Here is a 21,723-nt window from a genome sequence, read left to right as displayed (position 1 = left end):
AAGAGTCTCGCCAACTTTGCCAGCCCTTCTAAAATTTCAGAAATTTGATTTAGCAGACGATGGCAACACCATCCAACCAGAAGAGTTCAACTAATTCTTTACTCGAACTTTTATTCTATAACATTTCCATCTTCGTAATGCCGTGAAACGGAGGATAGAGCAAAACATGCAGATTTTCGGTGAATGAAAGTACATCTCCGCACTCAGTCTATGTTCAGTTAATCCAGTAAAACAACAGAAAAACACTGGTCGTAAGCCTTTTGATTCTCCAAGTTCAAAGATTACTCTTCTTTGATTTGCACACTATGACTTAGGCACGAAGCTAGAGGAGTGTGACATTCCAAAAATTCAACACATATATCCTTTTGCAACGAAGCAGCTGGAGCCGATAATAAATTGCACTCGAACCAGTAAAACCTCTCTGAAAAAGTTTCAGCGAGAATAACATCATGAAATTTATGACATCTATTATTTTCAAAAGTGATGGAAAGGTAGTTATAAGTGGTAAGGAATTATTCAGGATTTGTGCTTTCTTGATGAGGAATTAACGTTTTTGAGGAGTTTTCCGTGCAATCTACTACCAGTTCACCCTCAAAGTTGCGACTTCTACTTCTTGCATTATCGCTACTCCCCCTCAAATCAATCGAGCAACACTGGTTCCTTTCTGCATCGCCAACATAACTCAACACCTTTGACGGCTGGAATATGGAGTTGTGTGTGTGTATGTGTGTGTGTGGGTTTGTGTGTGTATATGTGTGTATGTGTGTGTGTGTGTGTGCCGGGTTCGATTTCCTCAGCATGACCGGGATTTTTTTTAGAGTCCAGTGGCATTTTAGGAGAGAAGAAGATAGTAGTCGAATGTCACAAGCTTCCATCAAATACGGTGCTGAGATTTGTTTTAATCGGTGCAGCAGTTGCTGGTGCAACCTCTTATTTCCTGCCAATTCAATGCATTTTCTTGAAGATTACTTTCACGTAGCACGTTGGTGGGGAAGACATATCAGGACACAGCTGCATAGAGCACCTCTCTTTCCACTCAGTTCACTTTTCAGTTTGGTTCCATCAAAGCTACAATGATCTCTTCTTCTCTAATACGCATCTTTCGAAAGAATAATCCAGTCAAACTAAGCCAAGAAGTGGATTTTTCAGGGTTCGTTTCCGTCCGAGTGACCAACATTCTGCAGACCTGGCATCGGAGCATTGGGATAAACAATGCCGGCAGAGGTATGACGACAGTCATTCTGCAGTTAACGTTTCAGTTTATGGTCATATAACGAAAGAAATGAACATACATACGTGGCAGCACTTCTCTCAATCGTTTATAGTATAGTATGAAGCTTGCTGCAGCGTGACTTATTTAGCAGCAACAACTTGGTTCTCTTCAACTGTAAAAATATAAATTGCAGGAGAATAGCAAAATTAGTTTGCGAAGAGATAGTTTTCTAACCTAACGAGGGCTCATCTCTGCTAATCTGAAAAGAAAGAATGCGCTGCTTCTGCTGGCTGTACTGTTCGTCATCCATCTGTTCAGCATACTCTCTCTTTCTTTATATTTCTCAATTTTTTCTCTCCGCTTTGGGCTAAGTTGGTAGATAAATAGACCTATGTTAAGCGTTGTGGATTGGGAAGTAGATGTCATGAGAGGATTCTTCACTTTGTGGATTAGCAGAACAACATGCTTGATGCGTTGCCCTCGACGAAAAGGAATGCGCCAAGTTACAATGACAATAAGATTGCCGTTTTTTTAATGTTCTGACTCAGAGGAGTGTGATTTGTTTTTTTTTTTCGCACCACTGGTTTATGTGAAAGAATAGATGAATGAATAAATAAGTACATAGTTACACTTTTTCACTACTAAAAGATGGTTTTCTATGCATTGTATTTATTTTTGTAATAGAAACTGGGACACCGACAAATGGTGGAGTGTAACAGTAAAAATACCCAAATGTTGGACATGAACGCAATTTGAAATCTGAACGTCTTAAAATGCAGATATGATAGATCTTTTTAACTTATATTCATCACATCGTCTCTTCAGTTGTGAACAAGTTATTATGCGAACTTCGTCGGAATTCCTTTAGCTGGAATCAGAGTGTAGATGAAAACACTCTAGCTGGAGATCTGCTCAGATTTCACATCTTTGTTTCTTCCTCTGAACAATGAAAGCGACATAAACCTGGTAGGCAGCTTTCCAGCAGACAGCAGAATGCAAATCATCATGAGATATTTGCAGTTCCTGATGGTGCTTGGACGGATTTCCCTAGTTAAGTAGTTGTACTCAGCGGTTTAAAAAAGACTAACTCTGCAGCAATCCGAAGAAATTATATTATAAGGACGCAATCACATGGAAATCCATGATGCCCTAAGCCTTGAAGCCAATTAACGTAGCCGGGCAGTTGTGCGGTTCCCAGGAAGAGTTTGCAGAAAAACGTGAGATTTTTGCTCAAAACTGCGGGCATGCACGTTATGCTCGGTTTAAGCCTCTACGGGGACTCGTTGCAGCAGTTCCGAAAAGCGCAAAAAGTATGTTTTAATCCGAAGCTTCGAAGATGACTTCGGCAAAAAATGAGCGATAGAGAAAATGGACGTCATGCAGAATTTTTCATGATTCAATGGCCTGCGGATGACTGCAGGCTAAGAGGGTACCTGAGAAATCATTGACATTGGAAACATTTTCTGGTTATTTACACCCAGTAGTGAAGGGAGCCAGCTTAATATTTGCAGTGCTTCCTTTTTTCATACTGCAGCACGAGAGAAGGGCGAAACTTGAAGCGGGAGAGCACCGTTTGTAATTTGTACCAAACAAGTCAATAATGCAGTAAAAACTCTTTAAATCTTGTGCAAAGACTTGTAGATTTCTCCTAAAGTGTTGGCTTGAAAATACCTCAGAAATTTTGACAACCTAAGTAGTGTTTTAAAATAAGGCTTCGACAACATCATTTCATCCCATGCAGATGAAAGAGGAAACATCTCTTCTAAGAGAGTAACGAAGTAGCAATCACAGGTGAGCAAATCCGAATCGCTTTTCATCACGTGATGAGCCTTCCCGGTTCGTTGTCATGGTTCGAAACTCTTGAATCCTAGCTTAGGAGAGTTTGTAAATGAAGTGGGAAGGCTCATCACAAGTTCATTTACATGATTCCAAACTCTCCTAAGCTAGGACTCAAGAATTTTCTGGCCAGAATCCTATGCAATTGGAGCGAGGTATTCGCATCATACCATTATGAAACTAAACTGCAAAGTGCTCAACTCATTTTCGCCCTATAACAATTTGTCTTAACAATCAGTGTCAAGTTTTGAAAAATCTCAAAAAGTTCTTGAGCAAACAAACCTACATAGGAGTGACACTTCACTGCAGTCTTCACTACAGATGCTTCGTCCAGTAAACTGATCAGTTTGAGTGTACAGACCCTTATGATTTTCGCATTTGTAAAGGTCGCTTCGCATTTCAATACCTAGCACCTGCACACTACCTAAACGTCCCCGATCCCCTGGGCGACCGGGGGTCCTTAATACCGCAAATTTTCCCAAGCGCTGATATTCATCCCTGAAAACATCGAATTTACTCGCTTTTTTTAAGAGAATGCACCAATATTTGTGACTAGAATAAACTCTGTGAAATTACTTGTTGAGAGAATCGGAAAAGATTTGAAACATTGAAAAGTTAAGTGTCCGTACGTGTGCATTTCGTGCTGTCACAAAAAAAAGTGAATTATGCCTTCTTCACTTCATTTTAGCTTGACTATTCACTATTAAGAATGGGATCGTATTCTGTGGTTGTTTCTTCTTTCAGTTTCATAGAAGAACTGTTTCGATTTTTACAACCTGGATAGAAGATATACTGATGCTGACGATGGTGATTCGATAATTCTTCATAGAAAATCTGCAACGCGAAGCAAATTTCTTATGGAGCGTTGACTCGTTTTCTAATTTTTCTGAGCTGAAAAACGTACGGATGTGTTATGTAAGCGTGAATTCCTAGATAAAACGTCGTTACTTTGGACTAGCATGGTAAACACGGTACGGTATGGTGTGTTTTATATATTTCATTGGATAAATTGTCATGCTTTATGGCATCTTTCTTGTTAAAAAAAAACAGCTGAGAAAGACAGTCGACTGAGGGAGAAAAAGCTCCGGCAGGTCCACCTGCAACAAATAGGCACACTAGAAAGTGAGGGAATTTTGGGATGTTCAGCGAAACAGCGTTGTGTATGACCTTCTCCGGTGGGTGAGAATGCTTTCTAAGCATTCTATGGAATTCGTAAAATTTTAGGGGCATCCTCCACACGAAAAGTGGGTAATGATACGAAATTCATCCAACTATGCTGTAACTACTCTCTGATGGTATGAAGGCTGCGGGAATCCTTAAAAATCGTAATTTTGAGTGCATTACAGTTGAATAGATTAATCTAATAACAATTTGGTGCTTCCCACACAGTAAAAGCAAACGTTAAACCAAATATCTCAAATTATCTGGCTCTATTAATAATCACTGACTTGTTGTGTGGAAATCGAAAGAATCCGAATCATTTCTTTTCGTATGAATCTCGAGTTTTCTTCATTTATGTGGCAAAACAATGTTCAAAGAGTACAAGGAAAACAAAAGCTAATTTACTTGGCTTTCAATTAAATGAGATGAGTAAATGTCCTCATTCACATACAGATCTTTTAGGTTTTTCTCAAGAGGGCAATATTCTCCAGGCCTCGATCTACGGCGCATCCTCTCTTTATATTGGATGGAGAGTTGAAAACACATACAATTAATCGTTCATTCGCAGTAGTATCGCATTATGTATAAAGGAAGACAAATATAAATTTCTCGAATAAACCGTACTGGCAGATTAGATCGCAAGTTAGCATAATAATGACTGAATAAATATACATAAATCCAATATCTGATCTATTATATTCCAAATTGGGCATTGAGAGATAGCGTATTAATCTAAGATTACCGCAACGTTTGGTCGGGTACTACTAAAGTGTTGTAAACAGTTCTTTCGCGGAATGTGTCCTCCGGCTGCAAACTTCTGTCAAGAGATGAATTCGATGCCAGTGATTGCCGTGGACGAATGCGAGGGGAACAGACCTAGAAGTTAAGAGATATAGTGGTGTAACTGCAACAGTTCAAAAGTTTCTTCCATATTAAATAAAAACACTAACATAAATTGTGTACATCCTTAGCGTTTGGTCAAAAAGTCGAACATCCTCTTTGGAGATAGGATAACTTTTAGGAGGAATAAATTCTATATCTTCACCGTCGTACTTGTCAGTAAACTGTAAACCTTCACACGTGTGTGTAATACCCATCTTTTGTTCAAAGCTGTAAATAGGTATCTTCCAAATAAGCTTTACGTGGACATCTCTACAAGAAGTAACCGCAAACCCACCACCTGAGTCGTCGACGTGTACGCTCTTCACCCCAATAAACAAGAACTTGCAATGGGCTCACAGCGCGTAGCTGAAAAGCAATGAAAGTCGAATGAGATGAAACGATGTTGAGATTCTTAAGCGTAGAGAAATCTAAGCAACATCAACAGCCTTGAAAACTTTTAAAAAAAGTAGTAGCTGGTTACGTTTGAAGAAGCACTGGACACGATAGAATTCTGCGATGACCTCCAATCCGAAAATGGTAGAGAAGATCGCAGACGCACGGATATTTGCTGGAACAAAAATAAACATCAGGTGTGAACGGCTCTAATTACCCGCACTTCACAACAATTCTTGGTTTAAAAAGTGGAGCAAATAGTAGTTTCTAGAAGGAATGCACACTTCATGCTTAATCACGTCTCACCTTAGATTCATCCCTTCCTATGACGACACCACGCGCGGGACGGATATCAACAGGAATTTGCTCAGAAATACCTGATTCTCCACAGAATAACACTAGTGTGCGTGCGAAGGCGTGTCTGAAAAAATCGCATAAAAAATCAGATTTTTTCAAACCAAATGTGTTGACAAAAAACACATATATCAAAACGAGACCGCTTTCCAGAATTCATCAAGGAGAACGAAAACGTGGATTCGTATGAAGACTGCAACACATAAGATCCACTGCGGGAAATCCGTAAGTCTTCCCTGTCCTTCACCGTTACCACTGCAGTGCCTCCCACTCCCCGAACAGGCATCTAGAAAAGGTACGTAGAACAGCAGCAAGGAAACAAACGAGTTTGGTAAAAACCTACCCTGTAGGTAACAGCAGGCCCACCTCCTCCACTAGCTTGAATAGAAAGAGAAGTACAAAAACGTGCGTTTTGAGTTGCGCAGAACTCAATTCGAAGCGTGGTGGTACGACGCGTATCCAACAAAATAATCTGACTATCCAGGAGCTGAAAGACTCCATCATTTTGCGAACGCTAGAAAAATGACAGACGCTGGAAAATTACTTACTGTGAATACGTTCTCAGTGTTGCTGAGTTTTGCTCTTATACGAAGAGGATGATCTGTACGGTTGGTAACGTCAACATTTGCTATAGCCGTGTCCCCAATAGCAACACAACCGAACGCCACCTCATGCTGAGGGATAAATAGCACAGATCTGCAAAAATAAACAGAGAAGTGCGTCTCAGACTGAATGAAATAACCAGGGAAGATAAAAACAAAGATAAGAACCTTTGAGACACTTCTGTGCTCATCTGTGAAACACTCCGAGCACTTGCTGCTGCTGACAACGAACTACCTGATCTCACAGATTCCGGGCGACTAGTCGGCTGTAAAAGCAATTTATAGAGAAAATACTGAGAAGTTTAATTAGAGAAGTCAATTCGATCAAATAATCAAATCAATCATACGGAATCAATATAATGGTCTAGAAAATCTCCTCCACCCCTAGCATCACCTGACATACCATCTACCATCGCACTGCTGATTGTTGAAGATGCCAGAGCTGGTTCAAGGCAGTGGAGGTATGATATTTTGTGACAAATTTTGATGGCAAAATTTCGAATGTCTTGACATATTCAGAATGATATCGGAACGTATGTGGTATACCAGACCTTCTGAAGATAGAGTTTTAAAAAACTGTTCAGGTATTTGTTGCTTGAGCGCTACTAACGAACTTATTTTGTGATAGCACTCAGTGAAAGTGAAACTGGCGACAGTTATAGAAGACTGTCCCTAATAAAAGAGCTTGACGAAAAATTTCCTCAGAAGTCACAAATCAAGTCGAACCGCGAAAGCCCAAGAACAAAAAGAAGATCGCTGCAGCAAAAGAAAGCAAAAGATGAAATTATTCTAGAAGAACAAAAAATCTTGCCAAAGGAATAGCATCAAGAAATCTCAATATAAGGGTCCAAGGTCGCAAGAAATCGGGAAAACTTCTAGAAATTACGCCTCAGGTAACAGTGATCTGTCCACCGTGAAAAATTCATGTTTTATACGTTTAAGCCTACCCACCACTTCTGCACGCAAAACCGTTCCCTTAACATCTGCGACTTTCGGATTTCGACTCTAAAATAAAAAAAAATCAGAATAATGAATCACACAGAATAATAAAAAAGGTGGCAACAGAATCCAAAGCGCATACGGTTTCTTCTCGTTGTTGTGAGGCATTCCGCCGCGAAAACACCTTAAAACATCTAGGAATTGCTTCGCTCGTCTCATTATGAGAAACAAATGCATAATCATCATGACCAAATGTTAAGTCTTAAGGACCATACTGATTGCTGCGAGATTGACGTTTCGGAAAAGTGATTAGAGGCCGAAGTTTTGGGAGCGTTACTCGACGAGTTAGTAGGTGCACAAATCGTTGACTTCGTCAAATTAGTACACTGGCGCTGCAATAAAGTCTATGTTGCTGTTTTCTAGAAAATCCATTTGTTCATACAAAGAAGACACGTTACTAGTAATCATATCCAACTTGAAGGAAAAGTGATAGACTTACAGAAGTGGTGAGTGGGGATCGAACATCCCTACCGGTTGCCTCACAATCAACCTAAATTTTTTTTTTAAAGTGATGAGTAATTGTCCTTTTCCAACCATACACTACACCCACTTAGCATAAAATGCAGAGTTGGCAAATGTTCACCCTCACTCAGTATTCTTAAACAGAAAGCACCCATCACATCAAGGTTAACTTAATGCACAAACCGTTGACACACTCGTGGTGCGAGCAGATTTCATCAGATTCAACGAAATCGCTTCACTAGATGACTGGACAGCGTCCCTTAAAGCATTATTTTGACGAGTTCACAGGAAACGCGGTAGTAATTATACAAACCCGCTCTTCAAAGAAGGTGTAGGAAGCAAACTGCGTGGCTTTCTAAGTTTTACTCGGCTTTTTCTCTGTGCCTCCAGCTCTCGCATCAACGTGGACGGCGATCCGCTAGGTATAGCCTAAATCGGTCAGGCAAAGATAGTATATATATATATATATATATATATATATATATATATATATATATTTTTTTATATATATATATATATATATATATGGCTAATTACTTGCTTGAGAATGCTCTGAACATGTGATGAGAGTCTCAAAAACAAAAATTGCAACAAACATAATTATAATTTCGAAATTAACAGGAAAATCAGTACAGACACACAAATGAGACCAGCATGGAGAAAACACTCGAGAAATCAACAAGAAAGAAGTTATTGTGAGAACAAAGATCGGTGATGAACAGAACACCTTGAGAATGCTTTGAATCTGTCCAACAGACAACATGGTAGTGTCCGTTGATTCGGTCAAAGATTGGTTTTCCATGGCATGTGGCGCTGAAAAAGAAAGCAAAACTCCTATTGCAGTTGAAACGCTTTGTGTCACAGTACGAAGTGAAGGGAGTTAAAAACAGCAACATCATGCTATTACAACCTTCTTTTGCTGACCCTCCATCAGCTTTGATCATTGAAATTCCCAAGACCATGTCGTCAAAATCACGAAGTCTTTGTCGTGATGGTAGTTTTGCCACCATTGCTATAATATAGACGAGAATGAAAATGTTACAGAAACGCTTAAGAGGAAAATTTCTTTGGAGAGAAAAAGAGAAGAAACTTTGGGAAATCTTATTTGAGTATATGACCTTTTAAGACTGTCAAAGATCTTATGTAGAAAGAAAATTTAACGAACGTCAAGAAGTTTACGTTGGAATATTCAGCATCAAACACTATTCTGATTATCAATTTCCTATTCTGAAATTAGACAGAATTGTTGCAACCTTCCAGGTCGATAAATAGTTACAAACCTTTACTATGGTCAGCCTACCCTAATAAGTCTTCAGATACTAAAAGTACATGAGATCAGTAAAAATATAACGAAACAACAACAAAAAAAGCAGGATATAGTATAATGGGCTGAGGGTTTGAGTACGGCCTGAGTAAAGCGCAACAGAGACGAAAGGTATACAGTGAACTGATGGATTGAGAAACGTAACTGCTGAAAATCAGCCAAGAGCCACATAACTATAACACCGTAACATATTTTAACTTTAAAAGGCGGACAAAAAAAAAACCAAAAGGGAACAACAAAGAAAAAAGTACTCACACACTGGAGTACTCGTCTGCGCTCCAACAAGAGAAGAATCGTTGGGGATTGGTGAGTTCTCAGTTCTCGAGATGAGCCTCTTAGCTAGCGCCCGTTGAGGTGTAGAACGAATATCATTGATAGTAGACTAAATTAAGTTCGTGTTTAAAAATGTAAGGGAAAAGGAAGAACAGCGGCTGAAACATACTACTTGGTTACATTCCAGATTGTTAGTAGATTCACTTAGAGGAGCAACTGGTTTTTCAGTTTCTTTAATCGGTAGCACATCGTGACAAAATGTAGACTGAACGATCAAAATATATTCAATAATACGACTTTTCAAAAACAATCGTGTTAGTGTGAGTGTAATTCTCCTACTCTGTAATCACAAGACAGTAAGGAATGGTTACTTTACAATTTACCGCAGAGTATTTTTAAACTGACTACCAGCAATGTTGTGACCATCTGCTATATTGTGATCTGTCAGTATCCAAATTTGAACATGAGTTAAACTCACGTCTCCAGTAATTATCTTGTTGTCTGAGTCATCTTTGTGATTCCTCGTGTCATAAGCTGTTGCAACATTTTCCTAAATTCAAAAACCTATTACTCTTCAAAATGTAACAATAGTAGGATAAAAAGCTACAATTTTAGATGCAGAAGGTTTTGGAACGATGCCACTCCCAGTATCAGTAAAGCCGAATGATTGATCAGGAATACTAGGCTCCCAGCTGTTCTCCTTCTCGAAATGGCTTCGGTCAAATCTTAAAAAATTTCACTTGAGGAAAAAACCATAGCATTTCGGAAAAGTTAATGTTAATTTGATGCAGAAAGAATGCTGGTTTACATGAAGAGTAAGTATTTAATTATATGCTTACGTGAGTGCATGAAGAAGGAGAATTTTTTAAAGCGCACATCCTGCATCACTACATTGCGCTTACGCTACTGAGAGCTATTTAACTTCTTGTTTATAAGCGCTAACAGGGCCTTTTGAAATAATTGCGGGCACGAATGAAATTCAAACAAATTCCTTGCACGACCTCAGAAGCCGGCGGAAAGCTTCGCAGAGCATGACCGAAAGCAATTTATCAAAAATACTAACGATCCTACAGTACAATGACGGCTATGGACAGGAGATAGCTCTTAAAATGATAACACCAGCTATACTTCCGAAACTCTTCAAAATTCTTAAGTCACCACCTCACTTCGCTTCCTATAGGAGTCCCCTGATTGAATGTGTTGTTGGTTCGTGCTCACCACTAATTCCCCTCCTCGACAATGTCCAACAACACTTCCGAATGTTATACTACGGAAGATTAGTGAGCCAGGCAACGAAACTCCGTTATGTTATGTTGTGTCAAAAAAGAAAATAAGATGTTAGCGAAAGTGGCTTTTGAGAGTTCTTTGACTCGAAAGTTGTCTTCCATGTCATTGAAACAACCAAACTTGTCTCATCTTCACAAAAAAAAAAATTCGATTGCAACCTTTTCACATGGCTCGCGAAGTTATGTTCGAAACCAACTGTATCCTTAGAAGCTTCAAGACCAACAATCATTTTCCATAAACCAATCCATACCTGGGATCATCTTGAATGAAAAGGCCATGACCACGTAAGAACGACTCCTGTTCTCTTTGTATAACCTCAGAAGCTTTCTCTAGAATTAAAAGGAAATTTAGCGGGTTATTTCCAGTGCAACACTAAGATTCAAAACGACTGACGATCTTTGACAAAATCGCTGCTTTTTATTGAGTAGGCCTGACTTATAGTGGATTGGCCAGAGTTACACAGATCGGAAGAACGACCGTCAGCATCCGAACGCATAGTGACTTCTTAAGTTTTGATCCGACACTTCATAGAAAATATAGTGCAAATGCAAGCATGGAAGAAAAGAAAATACCATTGCTCATAATATCATCTGTTTTAGACTCCTCAGGAATTGTAGAGAGTGCAGGGCGACCGCTTAAACAATATATGTTAAACTAAATTCAAGACGAATATACTGCTACTTCCCACCGAATTTCATTCAAACGCAAATGATCAGTGGTTGGTACGAGGGGTTCATAGTCGTCGATACTCAAGAGTTCCTGTTCGTCAACTAAATTGAGCAGTTCAAAGTAGGAAACAACAAAAAGCGAGTCCAATATAAGATAGATTAAGTAAAGAAGTACAATTTGACTCTGGATCCGAAAGTGGAGCATCGTCAAAACTTTGGTCATCGAACCGGTCCTCTACAAGTTCACTAACTTCGTGAACCTCCGCGTCACCCATTCCTGTGCCTGAAGCAGTACCATCTTTTGAGTATTTACAAAGTCGGTGAAGTGCTTTGGAAAACACGTTAACAACGGAAAGGATGAAAAATATGGAGCGACAGCTGGAAAACCCCTGTAAGAACAGCACAAACAAATGTTGGGAATTATCAACATAGGCAAGTACACACAGGCGACACATAATGGTAACTACATCTACACGATGAGAAAACCAAACCACAAAAAGACGGGAACTGGACTACTATAACAGATAACAATCCCGGAAAACTGACATACAATCGGCGACAATTTTAAAAAATGATGATTCGCGCGCTGAGATCTGTCGTTGCGTAACAACGAACTGGACGCGAAAGTTCGTTGTTGTTCGGCATGGAAGTAGTCGAGGACTGACTGTGGTGGCACTTGCATTTGTAGATAGATGACTTTGTAAACTGGTAACGATGGTCTACACTAACATTAACAATAGTAGCGCAATCGCATGAATTACGCGGGGTGGGGGGTGGATTAAGTCTGCGATTCACACTCACAAGCTTAACCACGTGCACCACCACAAGAAGCGGTTTATTTCGAAAGTGGGGTGGTACGCTGACCATTTGCTGATCCTACGTAGTAATGATCATTTTCGTACCAGTCGTGGTGGTTATACATTCAAAATGGACCATCTAAGTGCCAGTTATTGTAGTCTGATCTAGTTGTGTGCATGTGTACATTTAGTACTTGTAGATACCGGCCCGGTGAGTTATTATTCGAACGTTTACGCGGAGGAAACTGCTAAGATTTAGATGTAGAGCGAACGTGTACTTCATCCCTATTGTTACTACTTCAGATTCCTTCATGAATGGAAGCGAATACCATCCACCGTACCGTGAACGAATGCGGAGTCACATTCGCTGAGATTGCTTGATTCACCGATACTCTGCTTACTCTGCTACATTTTGCCAAAAACCACTTGCCTGAATTTATTTATTTATTTATTTGAAAACAGTTGTGTCGTAAAACAAAAACAAGATGGAACAGCTCACTAAGATCTCACCTAAGTTTTACACAACAAGGCTGGTCCTTCAAGGCACAAGGGGTGGTGGGTTGGCAGGTCATTCTCCTGCTACAGAAGCAGCTCCTTTTGTCAGATCCAGAACGACTGTAGATAAACGGATACCAGAATTTAGGTGACCAACTTAACCCCGAACAGAGGAATCCGTCAGGGACTCTGGGCGAACGGGTGGAGGGACCTCAAGCGCAAGGGCTCACCAACTTTGCTGTCCTTGAACGGCTAACCACCACTAGGAGCGAATAAAGACCAATTGTAGGGACGAATTTCAAAAAGAACATATCAAGGCAGAATTCCAGCTAGCCAGTGTCGTGATGAACAGCAGAAAAAGACAACTAAAACTGTGAGCTAAAAACACATATCAACCGAATGCTTATTGTGGTCGCTTGTTAAAGGCATCACCCCACGAATCTGAGGTGGTGCAGATTTCAGGTGGAGTATTCGTATACGGGATGGGGGACTACGGAGAGAGGGGTGATTCCGTTCATCTCTTCCTAATTGCCGTAAAAAACGGCTCGGAAGATACGGCTTAATTCGTTTTGGCACACTATTTTGTACAAGAGGTTCGATTGGAGCGCGCCAGTCTTGTGCGGCGCCGCATCTTCCAGGCCGTTTTTTACGGCAATTAGCAAGAAATGGACGGAATCACCTCCCTCTCCGTAGTCTCCCATCTCGTAAGCGAATACTCCACCTGAAATCTGCACCACCTCAGATTCGTGGGGTGATGCTTTTAAGGAAGGTACTTGCTCCACGTCTCTGCAACAATGAGATTTAGACCTCGCTCATACCTAGTGTAGTAAGGGCGTCTAATTTGAATACCTTGCTTTTGAATATCTTCAAGTTTGGACTAGACATAACTTCAGCTGGAAGTAGATTAATCCAATCCGCAACACTGCAGAAAAAGGACTTGAACATAGCTGATAAGTTTTCGTCTGAGTTTAGAGTAGTGCAAATTGAAGCTACCTGTTCTTCCGCTTGTTGATCGGAAAATACAATACTTGCTTGCCTTAATTTAATTTCCATTCGTAAGATATGAAAACCCAAAACTAAATCATTCATTACTCGTCTTCAAGCTCTTTAAATTCGGAGCGTTAAAGGCAGCATACCACAAATCTGGGGTGGTACGGATTTCAGGTGGAGTATTCGTATACGGGATGGGAGACTACGGGGAGGGGAGTGATTCCGTCCATTTCTTCCTAATTGCCGTAAAAAACGGCCCGGAAGATACGGCTTCATTCGTTTTGGCGCACCATTTTGCACAAGAGGTTCGATTGGAGCGCGCCAGTCTTGTGCGGCGCTGCATCTTCCGGGCCGTTTTTTACGGCAATTAGCAAGAAATGGACGGAATCACCCCCCTCTCCGTAGTCTCCCATCCCGTATACGAATACTCCACCTGAAATCTGCACCACCTCAGATTCGTGGTGTGATGCCTTTAAGGCGAATTTCATAGAAAGGAAGTGTTTCAAGGTAACTCGTATCGCGAAAGCATCTACAATAAACCAACCTGGTAAAAATTTGCTGTACTTTTACTAACTTTTTGATATCCTTCTTTAAGAATGGACTCCAGACTGGAGTGGAGTATTCTAAATATGCTACTATTTAAGCAGTCGTTTGCAAGCGTGTTTCCACTTTCTGAGAAAGACATGCGCGCGCGCGCGACACACACACACACACACACACACACACACACACACACACACACACACACACACACACACAAGCCCGTTATTATATAACATGCCCATGATTACCCCAAGATCTCGAACTCGCTCTTGATATTGAATAGTTGTTGAATTTCATAATTATAGGATCTGAGGAGCTTCTCTGAAATGCAACGCTACAGTTTTAGAAAGATTTGGAGGTAGATCTCATTTTTTGACCATGATGTCATTCTCTGGATCGCCTGGATTGCTAAAGAAACTGGGTTGTGAGCTGATGTTCGCTCTTTAGGTCGATACGAAAAATATATTTTGATATTGTCTGCGAACATTTGAACTTTAATATCAAGATGGTTTTCAAATAGCCGTCACGTCACGTCCACATTCTGTTGATGGGATTCATGCGTGTTAGGAAAGCGAGTGAAACTTTGAAGGAAAGCGTTCAAAAAGTGGAAGGCTCTGTTGTCGATTACTCAGGACATTCTTCTTGTCTACTCTTTGCTTGATTCCGTTTTTATTTGAAGGCATCACCCCACGAATCTGAGTGGTACGGATTTCAGGTGGAATATTCTTACACAGGATAGTAGATTATGGAGAGGGGGTAAGTTCGTCCATTTCTTCCTAATTGCCGTAAAAAATGATCCGGAAGGTGTGGCGCGTGAACTTCTTGTAGGGAGTAGTGCGCCGGAACGCCCGAAGCCGTATCTTCCGGGCCGTTTTTTACGGCAATTAGGTAGAAATGGACGGAATCACCCCCTCTTCATAATCTACTATCCCGCATACGAATACTCCGCCTGAAATCCGTACCACCCCAGATTTGTGGTATGCTGCCTTTAAAGGCATTTGGCGCCGACTTCACTCCCACCATAGGGTCAATACAGAGCAGATAACCTGCAGCTAGGTGGATTTGTGTTCCAACATATGAGAGAGTAGGTTTATTGGGAGTTAAACTACTAGTAGTGCTTCATAAATGTTGTGGATTAATTCTGAAATAGCAGCCTTCTCACATTTTCTGCTCTATAGTCGGGTCAAAACGACATGAATCAAGAGTGTAGTTGCGGTGCATTTGCGTACGTGCTCGAAACGGCGCGGCGGAGGCAGCAGTTGGAACCGAGGTAAGACCTACTATATTTCCCCCCTACTATATTTCCTATAGGAGATTCTGAGGAGAGGGTAAGGCCTTGGGTCCTTGGCAGAAATTCTGCCACTCAAGCAATAGGTGACAGATCACATTTTATCGCACCTGATCAACAACATATCATTTGCTTTTCTTTCAGCCACTCGCCGTTCTTCACAACTGGAGAGGAAACTTGACTCCGGTCTTCTTCGATGCCCTTCTCCCTCTGTGGTTTTGGATTCCTGGCATGTTGTACGCTTTCTGGTTCTGGTGCCTTGTAAAGGAGCCCCGCTAGTCTAGCAATCTCAATGCTCTCAAAATGTGGTGGATTTTTGCATTCATTTGCGTTACAGTTTGTTTTCATTTTTTCAGCTAGCAAGCATCTCTATCTGTTCCCAAAATAAAACATCGTGATAGTGTTGCAAATTTTATATTTGTATTTATGGAATAAAGGAGCAAAAAGATGAAAACGAGAGCCTGGAAGGAATTTCAGAGTTGTTATACATGCTGTATGTAGCCTTAAAAATGTTGCTACATCGTCATAAAAAAATCAGTCGTAATGAACGTTTGAAATTTAACCAGGAGAAGAGGATACAAGGACATGATAACGACGCAGAAATCATCATAGTTGACCATGGAGGAGCAGTACAGTCTACTTGAATAAGGTGGCGAGGAGATCTCAATCTTGAATAAGGTGGCGAGGAGATCTTCGATCGCTCGCACGTGGATGCGGCGCGTGCGCAAGAGTGGCGCGTTGCGACTGGAATCGTCGTGAAAACGGCGTATTCAGCGCCGTTTTTTTTACCACGGGATCTCACAATCTACAACCTCGTCTCCAGCTTTGCACATTTCTTCACCAAGTTAGATTCCTGATATATTGCCTTTAATTTTACACACGTATACATTGTCTTCCCTTCTTTCAAATTTTTCTAGATTTATGGAAATTGAGTGTTCGTCCTACCCTCGTAGCGAATAAAATTGTGCGGTGCACCATTCTCATGCACATCGAGTTCTTCTTAGAAAACAACCTTAGCAACTAAAAGTTCATTCTTTTTTTTTTGACCAGATTTATCGTCTTCCAACCATCCATAAATTAGATCTGTCCAAAACAGAGGAAAGCTACTCAAGAACTGAGTCACAGTTGAATCAGTTGCTCCATATTCGATTCCTGGTCTAAGAATGTCAGCATAGGCGTCCATGTGAGTAACACAGTTTCACGATGTTTGGATTAAGCACTTACGGAGCATGCTTGCGAGCTTATCAGTTCACGTTTGCTCAGCAGTCTAACATTTCTCCGTGGGAGCATGTGTGCAGCCTTTTTTTCTGATTTCATCTTTACTTTTTTACATCTTTCTCAAAGAATCTAAAAAATGAATGGCTTTGTAAAATAAAAAGGCACTTACATAGTTCTCCGTCTGTTATTTTCTGAATTTGCAAGTTTATTTATGCAATGGCGAAATCTTGTACGGTTTTTCATGTGTGTGAGTTACAGCACACACTACAAAAGAAAATCACAGGAGAACATATACAATGATAAAAGGTGAAAGCAACGCACTAGCGACAATTGAATGCTTCAAAGGTCCCAGAAGAAAAAAAGTTAAAATCCTTTTATCCCGTTCCAACGAATTCCACTGGTGTTTGCTGACGTAAAATTAAGATGAAGCAGGGGTCTGTTTGTTTATCATTTCTTTGTAATAATTTCTGCATCAGCAGGAATGCAGCACCGTATGTGGAAATCCTCAAAAGTAATTGAAATCAATAACCGTGTATTTGTGTGCATCATCTATTCGTATTTATTCCACGATTTCTTTTCCAAGATTTCAACTCCTTTCTTTTTTTTAAAGCATGACTTTTTAATGTCAACAATCATGCTTTAAAATGACTTTCGTTAAAGGATCCACAATTATTCCTTTTTATTGCCTTCGTATAAAAAACAGTACTTTTCAGAGTTACAAGCGCAGTTTAGCTGTACTTAACGATGGGCGACAACGATACGGATAAAATAATCGAGATCATCTGCATTATATTTTTACCGGTAGGATTCACAGTCGTGGATTCGCTGATGGATTAAAATGAGATCGCAGAGGTACAAGTTTTACTTTAGCCATTGGCTGTCTATTGGCACACGAAGGATTGTGGACTTCCGGTGCTGATCGACATCTTACTGTGCCTTCTGTTTTGGATCCCAGGAATGATTTACGCGTTCTGGTTCTGTTTCATGCAAGGATAATGGATGCAGCAGTGACCTCAATAAGTATCGTAACCAACTTATTTCACTTCGTTACGTTTCTGTTCCTGGAGCAAAGTTAGTTGCCCTCACAGCTTGCCGAGCTTCCAAAGACCACGGTTGCGGACAAAAAGAACCAACAGTTATTTTTCTCTTATTACCTACTCGCTGTTTAATGAATGCTGAATAATAAACACCTTATATGCAATGTGGGTTTGGCAGTGTTTTTTCTAATATTTAATAATTATGTGCCGAATTCACAGCAAAAATCACGATGACAGTACTTTCCTGATACATCTCTGGACTCTTGAGTATACTCAAAGTTATACAATTTTTCCGGAATTTTAGAAGAGTAAGAGAGGAGAGAGAACGACAAGTAGGGAAACACTTGCAGTGCTGTTGGTCAAGAGAACTGTTACTTCTTCGATTCAAAAAGTAGTAGAAAGAGTTCTCTCCATAATTGAGGTATGGAAATATTCATGATGTTCTTTGCACTAAACTTTCACTTCATTCCTTTTCGTTCACTGCACTGTGTTTATTAGGGCGTGGTGAAGGCGCGCGAAATTGAAAACTCAATCCGGCCCTAGCAGTTTTCGCTGAATGGACCGTGCGAGTCATTAAGTGCACTGCGACAAAAGTGACAACCAACTGGTCACAATGAAGAGAAAAATACTGAAAATCACGATTAAAAAAGAACTTTGCCATCTTCCACCGAGAATTTTTCAGTGTACAAACTGACTGAGCATTGCTTGTACCAGACATAACATTTTCCAATCAATTCGTTGTTTCGACAGAAAACTCTTTGAAATTAACCAGAAGCGGAAACGAATAACGCAAAAAAAAAATCTGCCGGAGAAAGAACGTTAGCAGTAAAACATAGAAGGGACCCAGTAGAGTACCAGTTGAAAGTGTAGGGACAGTGCTTGCAGAAAATGAGGCAGTGAAAAACCGAATAGTTTCGTCTCGAACTAACAAGCAAGAATTTCTAGGCCCCGATGAACTTGCTTAATTTGGCTTTGAAGGAAAATTTATGAGGTGAGGTTTAGTGATATGAACGACGTCAACTTCTACTCCCCACGTCAACTCCTATAGCCCTAAGAGAAATGGTCAGAGCATCCGCTCTGATCGCATTGATCGCATCTTGTCCAATTATGATCAAACACGTTTTTGGGCACATGATTTTGATTTTCCCTGTTAGTCGCCGAGATCAAGGCGCAAGACCGTAACGGTCACCCATCACCATTCCTTTATTTTATCAGTCTACTTTTTATTCCTCCAGGTCCTTTTTTCGTTCTCGTCTCTTTTGGTCACCTTGCTGGTCCAGTTCCTTCTCCGCATCACTGCAAATGATTTACTCGGAGATCATGCAAGTGTATCAGAATTAACCATAGAATAAACGACTAAGAAGCTTACCCTTCCTTTTATTGGCTGGTCAAGGGAGACAGCCGACGGCCTACAGGAATCAAGGCCACTACCTATTATAATACATCAGAGTTGACCAAAACTAACAATGACGTATTCCTAGAACAAAGATGCAACCATTTCCAAAAATATAATCGAACGATTTCAGCTTCTAAATCGGTAGTAAAGTACAATAACGTACTTACGCAGCTGCGAAGGCTTCTTCGAGCGATGCAGGTAACAGATATCATCTAATTCCCAAATTGAAAGAACAAGTAGAGTACATCGATAAAGTCAGAAGATCTCGTTATTTCTCATCCATCCTGCATCATAGTTCAACTACACAAAAGGTCCCATTCATTGAGAACATTCGTTCGATCCAGGTGTTTTTTCTCTGACTGCAAAGAGCGTGTGAAATATATTTGCTTACACCTCTGCTATAGAAAAGAGAATGTGGTGAGAAACGTAAAGGGAACGTCAGTGATCATTCGTTTTAATAACAAAGCAATACTAACAGTAGAATATATTACGTTGTAAAAATCTCATGAGATGAAAAACCAATCATTTCAAGCAACATGTAAACTAGTAAAGAGTTGGAATAGGATGTAAGTAGTTTCTCAGCTCGCAGCACTGAGTACCTTGCTTCACAGTTCTTTAATCCGGTTTTGGTTTGCAAGCTCCGTAAAGGCGAAGATTCTTCCGAATAAAATTAGCAAATGACCTCCTCTTTCCATGGAAGTAGCTCATTGTTGTTGACAAACGGAATAAAATCTTGTAGAGTATGGACGCTCTCAAAGCAGTGTAATAAACAATTTCATAGGGCAAGCAGAAAAAGCGGAGATTTGGCCAAACGTAAAGTGGAGGATAGCACAATTATACCAGACGGTCGTTATTCTGACTTGCATCAAGTTGTTTCTCTTTGAAATATCAAGTAAGTTTTCTTAAGTCTTTTCTTAAGTTTCTTTTTGCGAACTTTGACAAAAAAAAACTCAATCGTGTTTAAATTTCATGCAAACTTCAACTAAGTTTAGCTACGACTTTCTTCTATTAATTAAAACTCTAGCGAAACGACGGGTTATTCAACGATAGCGGTTGTTATCGATGTTGCTATTCTAACGTCTTGTCACTTTCGCCTTCTGATTCCGGATCGGCTATCTCTCGCACTTTCTCGCTCCTCGCTCCGCTGCGCAACATCGCAATCAACGTTTCTTTGTGACACGATAGCTTTAATGGTGCTAGGATGTGGTAAAATTGGGCACTTTTTCCTACTTTTTAGTACATTTTTGCCGTAGTTTTGATATGAAGTGATTTGGTTGACTTAACTTTTTTGTTGCAATCTCATATGATAGTATTATTGTCACATTCGCCCGATCGGATATATCTTGCCTTCGCTGCACTGGGGATCATGCTATTTTTCTCGGAGTATTTGTAACTTCAATATTTTCTCAAACTTCTCACAAATGTCCAATGAGAAGTCATTCTCAACCTTCATTCTCCAACTCTTTCCTACTATTGTCATTTCTTCTCTTTTTACACAACTGTCGTGGATAAAACAACGGAGCGGAGAGTTTTGCTGATATTTTTTTGTAGGTCTTCTTTCTTTTCAGATGTAAACCGTGCTCACTTGCTCTGGTACTGTTGTTGAACAATCTGCGGTGCAAAATTCCAGCCATACTTTTACTTCCATTACTGCGTATGAACATTAATCCGTTACAAATTTCCTCGTAGATGCCTCGTCAGATACGAACGAAGAATTGTTTTATGTTTCGATGAAGAAAGATCTAAAGGATATTTCGAGTGCAGCTTTGTCACATTATGGTGGGGATTCGTATCTCGTGACCTCTCGGAAGTTTTGGATGGACCGCCCATAGATCTGAAAAGCAGGGAATTTGCATCACGCACAGTTACCTGCTGAACTCGTAATCGCTATATTCATACGTTAATTCGGTAAGGAAGTCGAGGGCATAGTCTCCACTCTCCAGTCCGATGCATGCGAATGATCAAATATCCAGGTGAGCAGGGAGAAATCGGATGTACATGAGTGGAAATGGACGACTACAGACAGAGAATCTCAAGACGACACTTCCTTGACTGCTAGTATCCAATTCTTGACCTCACTGCTATTTTTCGATTCCGTGAACATGATATTTTGGCTCGTTGAACCTTAGTGTCGTTATGAAAAGGTATTATGAACTCAGAAGAAAGAATAAAAGTGAGATCGCGTAGCCGTAGCCACAAGTTGGCTCGGCATCCAGATCTTTTTTATAATCAACACATAAGGAAAACACCCGCCGATGTCTTGCTCGTGGAGTTTACCCACCGTTTTTATGCTTTCTCTAGGGTGATGAAGCGCTTGAAAGAATAAATCAGTGATGGCTTCGATTTTCCAGTCTCTGACGAAGGCCATAACGCCGAAACGTTAGCTGGTAATAAAGATCAATACCAACCATGGTCACAGCCAGAGCAAATCAATAGAAAAGCTATGTATCCAGATCTTTGTTTGTTTTGATGTGTAGGACCATGCGTGAGTACCACCCCTGTTAT

At 40.3% G+C, this 21,723-nt stretch overlaps 2 protein-coding genes across 3 annotated transcripts; one reads left to right on the top strand and one right to left on the bottom strand.

The window, feature by feature from the left end:
- Nucleotides 1–798: 798 nt before the first annotated feature.
- Nucleotides 799–1,748, top strand: RB195_006155 (uncharacterized protein; the record flags this gene model as incomplete). Its single annotated transcript, XM_064179062.1, has 3 exons — nucleotides 799–905; nucleotides 1,150–1,224; nucleotides 1,613–1,748. 3 exons carry the CDS (start codon nucleotides 799–801, stop codon nucleotides 1,746–1,748), a joined length of 318 nt encoding a protein of 105 aa, XP_064036051.1.
- A 3,200-nt stretch (nucleotides 1,749–4,948) lies between these two features.
- On the bottom strand, nucleotides 4,949–12,376 carry RB195_006154 (uncharacterized protein; the record flags this gene model as incomplete). 2 transcript variants are annotated; one of them, XM_064179061.1, is made up of 27 exons in its annotated part: nucleotides 4,949–5,086; nucleotides 5,161–5,320; nucleotides 5,388–5,458; nucleotides 5,574–5,660; nucleotides 5,792–5,906; nucleotides 5,983–6,125; nucleotides 6,183–6,326; nucleotides 6,388–6,535; nucleotides 6,610–6,707; nucleotides 7,393–7,446; nucleotides 7,523–7,564; nucleotides 7,656–7,772; nucleotides 7,880–7,930; nucleotides 8,086–8,161; nucleotides 8,216–8,331; nucleotides 8,630–8,715; nucleotides 8,813–8,914; nucleotides 9,482–9,608; nucleotides 9,669–9,764; nucleotides 9,978–10,049; nucleotides 10,107–10,224; nucleotides 11,037–11,115; nucleotides 11,180–11,290; nucleotides 11,359–11,420; nucleotides 11,475–11,556; nucleotides 11,630–11,737; nucleotides 12,319–12,376. In XM_064179061.1, the coding sequence occupies 27 exons, from the start codon at nucleotides 12,374–12,376 to the stop codon at nucleotides 4,949–4,951; spliced, it is 2,661 nt and encodes an 886-aa protein (XP_064036049.1). The 2 variants fall into 2 exon arrangements, with proteins under 2 accessions (XP_064036049.1, XP_064036050.1); XM_064179060.1 differs by lacking the exon at nucleotides 12,319–12,376 and having other exon boundaries at nucleotides 11,630–11,729.
- Nucleotides 12,377–21,723: the final 9,347 nt, after the last annotated feature.

The sequence above is a fragment of the Necator americanus genome, chromosome I, assembly GCF_031761385.1.
Source record: "Necator americanus strain Aroian chromosome I, whole genome shotgun sequence".
Lineage (NCBI taxonomy): Eukaryota > Metazoa > Nematoda > Chromadorea > Rhabditida > Ancylostomatidae > Necator > Necator americanus.
Note: the sequence above shows the minus strand (reverse complement) of the source record. Positions and strands in the feature narration are given on the sequence as shown.